This window comes from Camelus bactrianus, chromosome 19 (assembly GCF_048773025.1).
Source record: "Camelus bactrianus isolate YW-2024 breed Bactrian camel chromosome 19, ASM4877302v1, whole genome shotgun sequence".
Classification (NCBI taxonomy): Eukaryota; Metazoa; Chordata; class Mammalia; order Artiodactyla; family Camelidae; genus Camelus; species Camelus bactrianus.
The window spans coordinates 452,036-466,682 of record NC_133557.1 but is presented as its reverse complement, the minus strand read 5'-3'; the positions used below and the strand labels follow the sequence as shown (position 1 = coordinate 466,682).

The 14,647-nt window shown below is 38.2% G+C and overlaps 1 protein-coding gene across 2 annotated transcripts in view; it reads left to right on the top strand.

The window, feature by feature from the left end:
* The window catches only part of LOC105069289 (serine palmitoyltransferase 3), a 150,842-nt gene that overhangs the window by 106,355 nt on the left and 29,840 nt on the right, over positions 1 to 14,647 (top strand). For both annotated transcript variants that reach the window (XR_012500521.1, XM_074346916.1), the window contains exons 10-11: positions 4,999 to 5,134; positions 14,064 to 14,193. Coding sequence is in view for 1 of the 2 variants with exons in the window: in XM_074346916.1 (XP_074203017.1) it covers positions 4,999 to 5,134; positions 14,064 to 14,193 (266 nt within the window). In the remaining variant the exon portion in view is untranslated. The remainder of the gene's footprint in view (positions 1 to 4,998; positions 5,135 to 14,063; positions 14,194 to 14,647) is intronic.

Sequence of the window (14,647 nt, the reverse complement as noted above, 5' to 3'; positions counted from 1 at the left end):
CCTTAAATTATCCAGGTGGAGTTTGGTTCCTAGTCCATTTAACTCCAAAGCCTATTCCTTTTCTGGAAAACCCAGAATAAAAAAGAAAATAAACACCTGTATAAAGTCTCCAGAATTTTACACAAGAGATCAACTCATTCACTTATTTATCTGTGCGGGGCCTTCCCTCTCTTCCCTCTGGAAAAGGTGGAAGAAGGAGCAGACACTATTTAATTAGGAACTTTGAGTGTTGAGAGGGATGGTTACCGCCATGCCCCATCTCCATGGCACCCTGACATAGCTGTGCCTATACAAAAGGACAAGTGCTAAAAATGCCTTCTACTTTTACAAAGCACTCTTCAAACAAGGATCTCAAAGCACAACATAATTAATAAAATCACCCACATCCTGTCTAAATGAGTAGCATTCTATATGTACAAATTTCTCTCTGCCCCCAGGCCGTCCAAGAGTAGGAGAATGTTTCCAATTTGAAAGAGTGAGCAATCAAGTAATTGAAAGAATCTGAACCTTGGCCAACTCCAAGGACCTCAAAGGTATTTATAGTAACCCTGTATGAGAAAACATGGTGACCAGTGTGTCATAATGGCTTCTCAGCCATGCTGTGCTAAATGATTCAAAGATGGAAAAGACAGAGCAATAATAAAATATTCAATTCTTAAGAGTCAGCTGCCCCTGGGATCAATATTCTTATCTGTTTGGTCAACTCTTCAAAGGATCTAGAAGCAGGAAAGTGATGACATCAGCTGGTGATCCAGTTACTTGCATTAATCAAGGCAGAGAGGACTGACAGGGCCAATTAAGTAGCTGGGCAATCCACTGATGGATGAGTCATGGGAAAGTGCAAAGATAATGCCACTGGGAAAAGCAGTTCAAATCATTCATGCAATTCAGGCCAGGAAATCCTTCTTATGCTTGAGGGGGATCATTTAGGAATCATCATACCTAATCTGATGAAGTCATCTATTCATTGTGCAACCAACAATCAACAAAAGAGCTGAACACACAAGGGGACAAGCCATATGGAATACATTTTGGTCATTGGGATGTAGATCTGTGCATTCATTTGAATCACCTTCTTTAAGATGAGTTTTATTCTAGCCCCTCTTCTCTTTTCCTTCTCCAGTCCACAATCTCCCCCCCCTATGTTCTCGTCTTCCTAAACACACAGTCTAAGTGTATAGATGAAGTTTTTTTTTTTTAATAATAACAAGTATTTTCCTTCCTCATTTTTGGTTCTGTCCTTCAATAGATTGTTTTCTGTACATACAAAAATTTCCAAGGAGACATTTCAACATGTTATAAAACAGTTATTTTCTTTAACCACAAAGGGAGCTGTGCCTATGCAACAGAATTTATGCAAATAGTTCTAACTTCTCCAAATCCTTTACTTGCATTCATGTTGCAAGTGTGGAATTTTAGGGGAGTGGACTTATCTTTCATAAGGAGGTGTGCAGGAATCTGAAAGCTCATATGAATTGAAGTAAACCATAATTACAGCTACCTGTTTCTTTAAAACCAAAGTCCAAACCAGGGGAACCAAAGAAAAGGTTATTTATGACTGCCATGTTGATAACTCCAATGAACATTATTTCATCATCTCCTGACTTCCTCCCTGATTGTGCCTGTCTATCTCCCCTTGAAATGCACCCTCCTCTTACCAACCATTCAATGTTGGATCCCTCAATTCCTGCACTCATGAAATTTTTAGACAGTCTCTTCATCGTTCCAGTCTTGTCTTGCCCTATACTCAACCACATCTCACTGGTTCTCAGCCACTCTTTTTGCTACAAATCATAGGACTATTTCATCTGTTTCCTGTGTCAGGAGTTCTCTACTCTGGTTCTTTGTCTTGTTAACATTTATCCATCCTTCAGATCTCAGCTCACTCATCATTTACTGATTTCCTCAGACTTACTTCAATCACTCTACTATGGCCTCTCCTAACACCACGTAACATCCTTTATGGCATTCATCTGAATTGCAACCTTACATCCACTCATGTGATTATTTGATTAATGTCTGTCTCCCCGACTAGACTATAAACTCTTCCTTGTTTCTGTTTCTTCTCTTCCTGTTGTTCCTGACTAACCTTGCAGTATGCACTTCCTTTCTTCATGGGGCACCATAGCTTGAACTGACCAGTGGTTTCCTCTGTCTCATAGAATCTGATAATTATCTTTTTTTTCCTCAGTGCCCCTCAATTTCTAGTCTTCCTCCAATCATTGGTTTTCTCTAAAATTTTCTATTCATACTCTACTGGCAAGATCTTACTGGTTTAACTCTCTTTGGCAAACTTTTTATGATAAACCAACACATGGCTCCCAGGCCAGCACTCAAATGGAATTCTCTTGGGTTGAGCTTATCCTCCATACATTGACTGTGGCCAGCATGGTTGAGAGGACTGCTTTCCTGAGAAAGTACAATAAACCAGATTCTTTCTCCATCACAATCTGCTTGCTGAGAACTGGCAGAGTTGGGGAAGGCTCTCCCTTGAGAACTGGGATTGGGTGAAAAGATGAAGAGTAGTAACAGAAAACAAGCAGGAACAATTGAAGCATTCAACAACCCCCTCCTTGGTTGGTATTCCATGCAACCAAGTCTCCATTCCTTGGCATACACTGTTAACAAATTTAAAATGTCACAGAAGTCAAGTCCATTTAGGCCTGATGAGCAACACAAAATCTCAAGGAAATATCTGAAATATTTTGGGAGTGATGGAACCAAAGGAAAAATGTCAGATGATTAGATTTAAAAAGTACCCTGTGAGGGCCTGTCTATTTCTGGTTCATTCTTATTCCTTAAGGGAACCCCTTCAGGCCTCCATCCAAGGTGAAGGGGGTACCAGTCCTCCCCTGTAGCAAGCCCTAGACTGTAGTCCTCGATGCTGTCCCCCAGCTGCTCACAACATGAAGCTGCCAAAATCTTGTTCAGCCCTCAACATGTCAACTGCCTTACTAGAGAGTGACAGTAGCAATGATATTAACAAGTGTTAGAAATAAGTTTTATTAAGCTTGAGGAGATGAGTTGGCCACCATCAGTTATCTGGGTGGACATCATCAATTGCTTCTATTGGGCAGAGCAACATAATGTAGGAGTTAATGGCAGATTCTAGAACCCAATTGCCTGGGTTCAAATTCTGGCCCTGTTACCTACCAACTGTGTGAATTTGGGTGTTACTTGTCTCCTCATGTATAGCATGAGATTATAGCATCTACCTCAATATAGTTGTTGTGAGGTCTAAAATAATTAAACATCAAATGCTTATAACAAAGTTGACATTACATGTTTGTGAGCTACAGTCATTATTGCTGATGATATTATTATCGTCTTTTACAGGTCACCTCATCTGATTATTTGCCACCTATATTATGCAGGACACATTGGGTTGTAGGTGAAATTCAGCTCAGAGTAGTTTTAGTAAGAAAATGAAATGTATTGGTTTACACAACATGGAGAGTCCAAAGGATGGAATCACTTAGACACTGCTAGACCCAAGAGTTCCAGTGATGCCAACTAGATTCTTGTTGTCTTGAGTCTTGTTTTTCTTCTGAGTCAACATCACTCTCAAGCAGTTTTCTTCTATATAATGGCAAATATGTAACTTGAGGGAGACCTTGTTTTTACACTTCCTCAGTAGATCTGAAGGACTCTGGTAGTGTTCCATCACTGAACCAATTATAAGGGTGATGCAGTATTCCAATAGGCCAGGTCTGTGTCACACCCTACCCCTGTATCAAACAGGAAAAATGGGGCCAACTCTACCTGAACATCATGATCCTCTGGAGGAAGGATGCTGAGCAGGAGTTACCCACTGCTCAAACCTTTGTCAATGCATATGGGGCCATGTTTCTAAAAAGAAACTAGAAGAATGTGATTGAATGTTTACTGAAATTTTTATCTATTTTCCGACTAAAGAGTTACAAACACCCAGCAGTGATGTCCAAAATATTGAATAATGGGTAGAGTAAGAGATGCTCACTTTGAATGGATGCCCAACCAATTAGAATGAAGATCAGCTGTATTAGTAAATTCATGCTTAATAGCAAACTTGCATCAAATGAAACCTTGGACTGATTTCTACAGGACTTAAATACTCAATCCTAGTCAATCTTCCTTATTGAGCAACAGCTCTCTGGCTTTATCTACTCACTTACCTGATTAGAGGTAGAACTGAGTTGACAGGTGTCTATTGAACTCTTTCTACTCTTTAGTTCCCTTTGTCATCTCATAATGTGTTATCTCCCCACTGGGACGCACACTTAGGAGAGAAGATAGCTTTTCACCTGAAGCACCAATAACCTTGAAATGGACACATGTACATTTATTGATCTGTTTGGGGACAACTCTTTTTTTCTGGCCAGGGAAAGCAGAGGTTCCCCTCTTTCCTTTCCTCCATTACTCTCCTACCACCAGAACCTCACAAAACAGTCTTCGTCTCTGCTGGATCCATCTTTGTCCCGGGATGTGCTACCCCTTTAAATTCAGATTGGATGAAGTATTCTTTGACTAGAGACCTAGATGAGCGGCAAATTAATGGGCAAGCTCAGCTTGGCTAAAAAGCCTCAACCAACAACTGGTGTGGAGTTGAGTGTGTGTGTGTGACTCCTTGTTACACTTCCTTCTTCTTCTAAACTGGTGTGTTTATGGTACTTAGCATAGAGTCCATACACAACAAGTATCTAATAAATGATAATTCACCTTCTTCCTTCTTGTTACCCTTTCTGCTCCCTTACTTCCCTGCAGCCTAGCTTGGCTTTAGTTGCTAGCAGTATCTAGCAGCAGCATCCCCCCTGAATCCTATCTTCCAGGCTCAGGGCAGATCCTGGTCATCAGTGCCCACACCTGCTCACCAGGAGGTACTTCCCCACCCTGCTATGACCCCCTCTCAGCTAATAAAGCAGCCTACACAAAGACTTAGGCACACTTGCCAAGATAGTCTGACCTTTGCTTCCCTCTTCCAGATGGGAATTGATGGATTTCATGCCTGTCTCCTTTCAGGGTTGCAGAGAGTACAACAACTTGCCAAAAACACAAGATACTTCAGACAGAGACTGAAAGAAATGGGATTCATTATCTACGGCCATGAGGAATCTCCAGTGGTCCCCCTGCTCCTTTACATGCCTGCTAAAGTAGCGTGAGTATCCAAGGGCCCTCAGGAGAACACATAAGCCCCAGGTGACTGAGATGGTGCTTTTGACACCAGGAGGCTCTTTCAGCATAGGTATTGCTTATGCACATTGAGCAGGATGCCAAGTTCAGAATTCACTTGTCCAGCTTCTCAGAAGTCATCTACCATCAGCAAGTCCTTTTCATGAGTCTTATGGGGAGGGAACCAGGTGGGAAGGTCCACCATTTTCAATCACTGTGAACTGTAGGAAGTCACTTACCACCTGAGGCCTCATTTATAAATTAAAGATGATTCTGCACCTCCTTCCACCCCAAGATATTTCTCAGGGAGAACTTTAGAAAACCAAATCTCCCAACATTTAAAATCAACATTATCAGGCTCTGTGTTTTCTCCCATTGAAATCTCAGCCATCCTTACGAGAAGGTAACCTGATTTCTAGTGTGGGGAAACTCAAGATGAGAGCAGTTAAATAGCTTCCCAGTATCATATAGGTTAAACAGTAGTAAAACCAAGAGGCAAACCCCAACCTAGGCTTACTCCAAAGCTCTTGCTTTTAACCCCAAATTTTAATGCCTCTCCTGTAAGCCTATTTGGGGTTGTTTCCCAGTGATTACAATGCTGAAGTTGAGCACCAGTGACAACTGCATAAAGAGAAAAACATGACTTTTTATCAGTATGGCATAAATGATTTTATACATGAGCCATTCTTCAACATGCTAGAGACTAATTAACTCTGTTACTAAAAGGAAGTTAATTAAAATCCTTCCTAAATGTAAAATGTGTCTCATGGGGAAGGACAGTGTATAGTTCAGTGGTAGAGTGCATGCTTGTCATGCATGAGGTCTTGGGTTCAATCCCTAGCACCTCCACTAAAAAATAAAATAAAACATAAATTCATATGAACAGACCAGAGTGGAGTACACGCATACAAATGAACAAATGCCTGTCTGACAAAGTTCATGGTGGAAAGTAATTTTCAACATATGTTTATCAGATTCTCCATGTCCTGACTCTCCTTTGACATAACTCCATTATTAGAACTTTCTGTTTGGTTCTCTAACAGCTTAAATAGATGGGCAGAGTATTAAATGTAGTACAGAAAAGAAGTTCTGGGGCTATTTGTTGAGAACTCATAATGGGTAGGACTGAGTTATACATTCCCAAGAGACTAAGTCTTCAGAGTACACTCTTGTGTCCCTTCACCCAGCAAAATAACAAGCAGTTAAAACACACATACAAGTTATCTAGTGAAGCACAGCATTCCCACCACTTACCCCTTTATGAATCTGGGTCCAGAAATCAGTGCCAGGAGTTGCCAAAAAGATTGTGTACTACAGACATGTCATAGGTTACTACTCTGTGGGTTTTGTTTGTTGTGGGTTTTGTCCAGCAAAAGTCCGACCACAGAAGAACGAAATTACTCAAGACTTTATCAAGTCAAAAGAGTGAGAGGAAGTGACAGACCAACTCCCTGAGCTCCTCCAAAGCTCTTGTATTTATTGAGAATAGTCAAACAAAGAATCAAAGTAAAATATGTCATAGGAATGAGTAAGGGGCATGGTGTATGTACAGAGATGTAGATCAGCAGTTTTAGTTCATGAAAAATGGAAACATTATAATCTTAATTTATACTTATAGAGATTACAATAGTCCAGGATCCAGAAAGTATACAGTTGATAGTACAGTTACTTTAAACCTCAAACAATCATGAGGAAGGTTACAGTGTTCCAAACAATTGATAATGAAAATCAGACCACCACAGAGTCTCCATACAATGATCAGAAATTGTCTAAATATGCAAAGCAGCCCAGCTATTCCCAGCTAAGGGCTTAGTCATAGTCTTCTGTGAGCAAGAGCAGCCTACTCTATCCACCTACACCTGATAAGTGAAGCATGTCCTGACAGTTAGGGCAAGGGATGAGTTATGGTTTTCCATAAGCACAAGCAGCCCTGAATCTATGACCTTGAACTAAGCAAAGCGAGCAAAGCATGTGTCTAGTTTTTATGGCAAGAAAATAGATTGTAGCAGATTCCTGTTAGCAAATCAGCTTTATGGCAACTAAGCAAAGTTCCATAGATAAGGTGGTAACTGGTATGGATAAATCAGCCTTTTGTGCTCTTAGACATTTTACTTTGAAGTAGCAGTGTAAAGACAAATTTAAAAAAATTGGGTTTGATTATACCTTTCTTATGTGCCTACATAAAGGTGAGAATGCATAAAGGTAAGAATATGATTTGGTAAAAACAATCACTACAATATCAAAGTTTGTTAACCCAAGTTTGCACTCCCACACTACTCAGTGCTAATGGCAGGGATGGGTGACAGTGAATGGTGATTCAAAGTGGCAGAAAACTCAAACCCCTTTCCATTCACTCTTGGAAAACAAATGAAAACCCACTTTTACTCAGAGTGTTTGGGGCCATGGTGTGTTGTGACTCCAAACTAGACCATGTCTCTCTAATATTGGATGATTAGTTCAAATGAAGACACCAAAAGTAAACTTGTTTTATATTTGAAAGTGTAAAGTACACAACACTGGAGAGTAGGTTAGAAGTGTGTTGGAAAGTTCTGACTTTGATGATGGAAGCTGGGATTAGAATCCTAACAGACTGAGAAAATGAGCCCATCCAATGAGAAGAGCCCATGAAGAATTTTTAAAAATGTACTTAAATGAAACAATAACAGACAAAGGAAGGGAGTTCCCTTCTTCTCTATGCCAGGCATCCTAACTAGACAAAGCTAATGTAAAAATGAAAATAAAACTGAAAGACAGTTTCCTAGAAAAGTTACATTCTAGGGTGTAATGAGATGTTTGGAATAAAAATGAATTTTGATTCTACCTCTTGCTGGCTGGCATTCTAGGACAAGTTATCCAACCTTCTGCAGCCCCACTTTTCTCATATTGAAACAGGAATGTTATAGGACCTATTTCATAAGATCATTCAAATATTAAAGGTGATGTCTATCAGCATTTATCATGTCGCCTCTTATATAGAAGCTACACAGTGTTGTTATTATTAATAGTATTAATAATGTATATAAAGCACTTAATAGAGTGCTTGTTATACTGTAAGGACTCAATCAGTGGTACCCATTGTTATGACTACAACTACTACTGGTGCTACAATGATGATTATTGTTAGTTTCAACTGAGTGCAAGGTTGAGTCATCATGGTTGCATGGCTTTTCAAAATAACTATTAAAGTCTTTGGTTACATTAACAAAAAATAGAACTCTGGGGAAAAGAGTAGGAAAAGATCTTGCTATGTTCTGCCTCAATTGTACTGATAGACCCTGGATGACATGTCAAAATATCTACTAGTTTGGAATTTAAGAAGTTTTTTAGAGAGAAGCTAGCATTTCTGAATGTTAATTACATGCAAAGAAAGGTTCTTAAACCAAGTGATCACTCAATGAGGGTAGGAGGCTTAGTCCTAGTTTATAAATGAAGACACCAAGATGCACAAAAGTCAAATTAATTTCTCAGGGTCACTAGCCGTGGGTAAATTCAAGCCAGTTCCATTTGCTTCTAAACCAGAGCTCTTTTCAGAACACAGCACAGAATCTCTCAAGCTTTACTCCACAGTGGAAAATACACTTCTTATTAAAGCAATGCAGAATATCAGTATAACATTCTTTAATGAATAAAAGTGCATCAATTACTACAATGGGGAAAATCTAATTGGGTTGTCTAAGGAAACAGAACAGGTGAGTTACAGAAGGTAATATTATCTGTTGTTGGCAGGAGTTGCTGGCTAGAGCTGGCCTGCTGCCTGGCCTTGTTTCTTTCTCTGATGTTTCTCCAATGGAAAGTTAATATGTAAAAGAAGCTTGGGAAACAGGAGTTAATTGTATGACAATGTGTTAGCACATTTTCATTTGCTCATTTTTAAACCTTGGATTTTAATGAACAACTATATGGAAACAAAATGGATAATGTAGAAGAAATAGACAAGTTTCTGGAAACATGCAATCCACCAAGACTAAAGGAAGAATAAAATGACCACTTAAACAAATCAATCACTAAATGAAATCAAATTAGCAATGAAAAAACATCCCTACAAACAAACGTCCAGGACCAGATGGCTTCCCGTGGGAATTCTACCAAACATACAAAGAAGAACTCATACCAGTCCTTCTCAAATTCTTACAGAAGTTTGAAAAGGAGGGAGTAATCCCAAACTAATTCTATGAAGCCACCATAACCCTGATACCAAAATCAGACAGACACTACCAAAAAAGAAAATTACAGACAAATATCAACTGAACATAGATTCAAAAGTCCTCAACAGAATATTAGCAAACAGAATCCAAATAAAAATGCTATACCATGAACAAGTTGGGTGCATCCTAGAAACACAAGGATGATTCAGCATATGCAAATCAAACAATGTAATACACCTCATCAACAAAAGCCACATGATCATCTTAATAGATGCAGAAAAAGCATTTGATAAAATTCAACACCCATTTATGATAAAAATCCTCACCAAAGTGGGTATAAGGGGAACATATCTTAACATAATAAAAGCTATTTATGACAGAATTATAATACTTAATGGTGAAAAACTGAAAACATTCCCACTAAAATCTGGGACAAGACAAGGCTGTCTACTCTCACCACTCCTATTCAACATAGTCTTGGAAGTCCTAGCCACAGCAATCAGACAAGAGAGGGAAATTAAAGGGGCCCAAATTGGAAAAGAAGAGGTAAAATGATCGCTATATGCCAATGACATGTTATTATTTAGAGAAAACCCAAAAAAGATCCACACAAAAACTACTAGAACTAATCAGATAATTCAGCAAGATAGCAGGATACAAGATTAATGTACAAAAATCAGTGCATTTCTTTACACTATTGAAGAATCAACAGGAAAAGAAAGTAAAGAAGCAATCACTTTTAAAATAACACCCAAAGTAATAAAATACCTAGGAATAAATCTAACCAAGGAGGTGAAAGACTTATATATGGAGAACTACAATACATTGATTAGGGAAACTAAAGAAGACTTAAAAAATGTAAAGATATCCCATGCTCCTGAATTGGAAGAATCAATATTGTTAAAATGGTCATTCTGCCCAAGGTAATCTACAGATTTAATGCAATCCCTATCAGATTACTCAGGACATATTTCACAGAACTAGAACAAAGTATATTAAAATGTATATGGAATCACAAAAGACCCCAACTTGCCAAAGCATTACTGAAGAAAAAGAATGAGGCTGGAGGAATAACCCTCCCAGACTTCAGACAATACTACAGAGCTACAGTCATTAAAACAGAATGGTATTGGTACAAAAACAGGCATGAATCAATGGAACAGAATAGAAAGTTCAGAAATAAACCCACAAATCTGTGGTCAATTAATATTGCCCAAGAGGCAAGAACAAACAACTGAATAAATACAGTCTCTTCAGCAAATGGTGTTGGGAAAACTGGACAGCAACATGTAACTCAGTGAAGCTAGAACACTCCCTCACTCCATACACAAAAATAAACTCAAAATGGATTAAAGATTTAAACATAAGACAAGACACAAAACCTCTTAGAAGAACCTCTTAGCAGAAAACATAGTCAAAACATTATCTCACATACATCTCAGCAATGTTCTCCTGGGGCAATCTACCACAAAAATAGAAATAAAAGCAAAAATAAACAAATGGGACCTCATTAAACTTAAAAGATTTTGCACAGCAAAGGAAACCATAAGCAAAAATTCCCAACAGCCTAATGAATGTGAGAAAATATTTGCAAAAGATGAAACTGACAAGGCCTTGATTTACAGAATATATAAACAGCTCATATGACTTAATAAGAAAAAAAAAAAAACTCATTCCAAAAATGGGGAAAAGATCTAAACAAACAATTCTCCAATGATGAAATATGAATGACCAATAGGAACATGAAAAAAATGCTCAATATCACTAATTATCAGAGAAATACATATGAAAACTACAGTGAAGTATCACCACACACCAGTCAGAATGACTATCATTCAAAAGTCCACAAACAATAAATACTGGAGAAGGTGTGGAAAAAGGGGAACCCTCCTACACTGTTTGTGGGTATGCAGTTTGGTGCAGCCCTTGTGTAAAACAGTATGAAGATTCCTCAAAAGACTAAAAATAGACTTGCCATATGACCCAGCAGTCCAACTCCTGGGCATATATTCTGAAGGAACCCTAATTCCGAAAGACACCTGCACCTCAATATTCATAGCAGCACTATTTACAATAGCCAAGACATGGAAGCAACCTAAGTGTCCATCTACAGATGAGTGGATAAATAAGTCATGGTATATTTATACAATGGAATTCTATACAGCCATTTTAAAAAATGACAACATAATGCCATTTGCAGCAACATGGATGTCCCTGGAGAATGTCATTCTAAGTGAAGTAAGCCAGAAAAAGAAAGAAAAATACCATATGATATCACTCATATGTGGAATCTAAAAAAAATAATGAAAGAAAGAAGACAAATGAACTTAAATATAAAACTGAAACAGACTCACAGACATAGAATACAAACTTGTGGTTGCCATGGGGGAGAAGTGTGGGAAGGGACAGATTGGGAGTTGGAGATTTGTAGATACTGACAGGTACATATAAAATAGATAAACAAGTATTGTATCACAACATCACACAGGGAAATATATTCAACATCTTTTAGTAGCTCATGGTGAAAAAGAATATGAAAATGAATATATGTATATTCATGTATGACTGAAAAATTGTGCTGTGCAGCAGAAATTGATGCAACAGTGTAAACTGACTATAACTCAAAAAAAAAAAAAAAGAAAAACCTTGGATTTTATTAAAGAACTGTGATTTCTCCCCATCTCCACCTACCACAGAATGAAAATATCATCTTTCAGCAGTTATCCTTTTAAACAAAGTCCTGTTGCAACTCCATCACTGGAATCTTTTATGGAGTTTAGTATAACATGATTTCACCAATAAAACATACAATTTAATAATCAATAATGTATTGGGTTTAGTATTTGGTACAGAGTTTGCATTTCCTATCCACTGGCCTCATCCGTGGATGAGGATGATGGTGCACAAAATTCAATGATGCTGTCTCCAATGCAGTATTAATTATTATTATTATTATTATTATTATTATTATTATTATTATTATTATTATTATTATTATTATTATTATTATTATTCATTATTACCATTATTATTATTATTATTAATTATTATTATCATTCATATTATTTAGTTTCTTTCTGCCCAGCCAGCTCCAATTTGCTTTGGACAGCACAAACCCAGAGGTCCATTATATATAATGTTCAGGGCAATCATATTCTTTAACTGAAGAATGCTAGGTTTGCTAGTGTAAGTTTCAACTCAGAAGTGCTCCAGGAGGCCTCAGATTAACCTAATGAACCAACAGTCATGTATTTTGTTCTGCATTCTTCTGCAAAACTCACTTTCTCTGCTACAAAGAGAAAAGTGCAGACAGTGAAAATGGTCTCTCAGGAGTCCTGAAAACTGACCCAAGATCATGGGTCAGGTGGTTTGTACTCTAGCAATAAAGCGCTTGACTTGCTTCTCAGACAATTATGAGCTCTCATCCCATGCAGTTCCATGAGCAGCCTTGTTTGATCAAGAAAGTGAAAGGATGGCCTGTTTTCAAGCTTTCCAGTTAGAAATATCCATTGCCTTGCAACCTCCCTAGTCCAAATCAGAGTGTGAGTCTTGCCTTACCTGAGCCAAGGGACCAGGAAGGCTGTGTGTTTGGTAGGTCTTGGTATCTCCATAGCTTCATTTGAGAGCCTGTGTTCTGTGCAAGGCAACCCAAAAGCAGGCAGCTAAACACTAGGGGAATGAAAGATACAGTGGCCTTTCAACATCTGCATCGAGGATTTCTTCTAAGTTATAACTGGAAGGTGTCTGTGGTACTCTCAGCTGCCAGCCTAAAATAAGACACCAGCAACCTCTTAGTGCTAAGAACAATTCTGAGATGTTTACTCCACCTGTGGGCAGAGCATCTCTGTGACTCAGGAACCCTGCAGATAGTGACAGAGAACAAAAGTGGGAAAACTCACTTAGGGGCTCATGCCTGTGTCTAACATTGGCTCTTGGCACCAAAAATTGAGAGCTTGATATTCAAAAATCATTACTGAGTTTAGCTTGGGAATAAAAAGAGGATAGATGCAATTAAGGGGAAAGAATTATAGCTTAAAAAGCTTTTACTCTGTGTCAAAGAGCTTTGGAGTTAAATGACCTATGTCACAGGCTGCATCTACAGGTCAGTTCCTTTGTGTTTCTTTCCTTGCCTTCCTCCTGCCCCTCTCCCCCTTAATCCAGCCAAATGGATTTGTTATCCCTGAACATACACATAACAAATGAGGAACATACACATAAAAGTGGCTTGATGGAAAATAAAATCATTGTCTCTGGAGTTAGAATATGACTTGGTGTTGGCGTCTGCAGGCACTCTAATCCTGGTTCTGAAATTATAGTCATCAAGTAGAGGCTTCCTGAAATTTAAACACTATGCTATTGGTATTAATATTTTAAAACATATAGGTTTGCATCTAATAGATATTCTTTCTTTAGGCATTTGCATTATGTTATGGTTTTTATTCCTAGGAAACCTGCAGACAAAAATTTTACATATATGCAAACTTGTTAATGAGGGTAACAGGCATCAGCATTTTCTGCTCAGTGTCAAAGATTGTGCACACAATCAACTACTGAGTGTGGTAGGTCCCCTGATATACATGCTCTGTTATGGGCACCATCAAGTGATGGGCTGCCACATTTCCTTGTCGATCATATTTGACAGAATTTCATTACTTCAATCATCTTCTATTTATTGTTATTAAAAAAAAATAAGTCAGATAGCCATATTCCTTTACTTGCAGTGTGATTCTGGCATCCCTCAGTTAACCTCATTTTTAATCTTCCTTTTAGGGCTTTTGCAAGGCATCTTTTAAAGAGAAAAATTGGCATAGTAGTCGTCGGATTTCCAGCTACTCCCCTCGCAGAAGCCCGGGCTCGGTTTTGTGTTTCAGCAGCACATACCCGGGAGATGTTAGACGCAGTGAGTACACCACAGCCCAACAGAACCTGCAGGACTGGTCTTGAATTCTGGGTTCATTCTTTATTGAGCTCACTTGGGTTTCCCTGGGTTTCTCCTGGATGGTTTAAGTAAACAGCGTTTTTTTTAAAATAATAAATAATATAAAAATAAATAATAAAACTCATTGCTAATGAACAAGGGTATCCTAACAAGGTCCAACAACATGATCAACTCAGAAGATAGGAAAGAAAATCAGCTCAGTGAAGACTGAGTCAAGTTTGTGTTTTGGCTTCATAATAAAACAGATCAAGTAGCCAAATATGCTCAATTAAAAAAATATTTTTAGATTTTTTTTTATTTAGAACCATACTCTCTTTTTTGCTGTTTATCTTTTTTCCTTTTTTTTCTTTTCTTTTTTTTTTGATGGAGGTACTGGGGATGTGCTCTACTACTAAGCTATACCCACTCCCCTCAA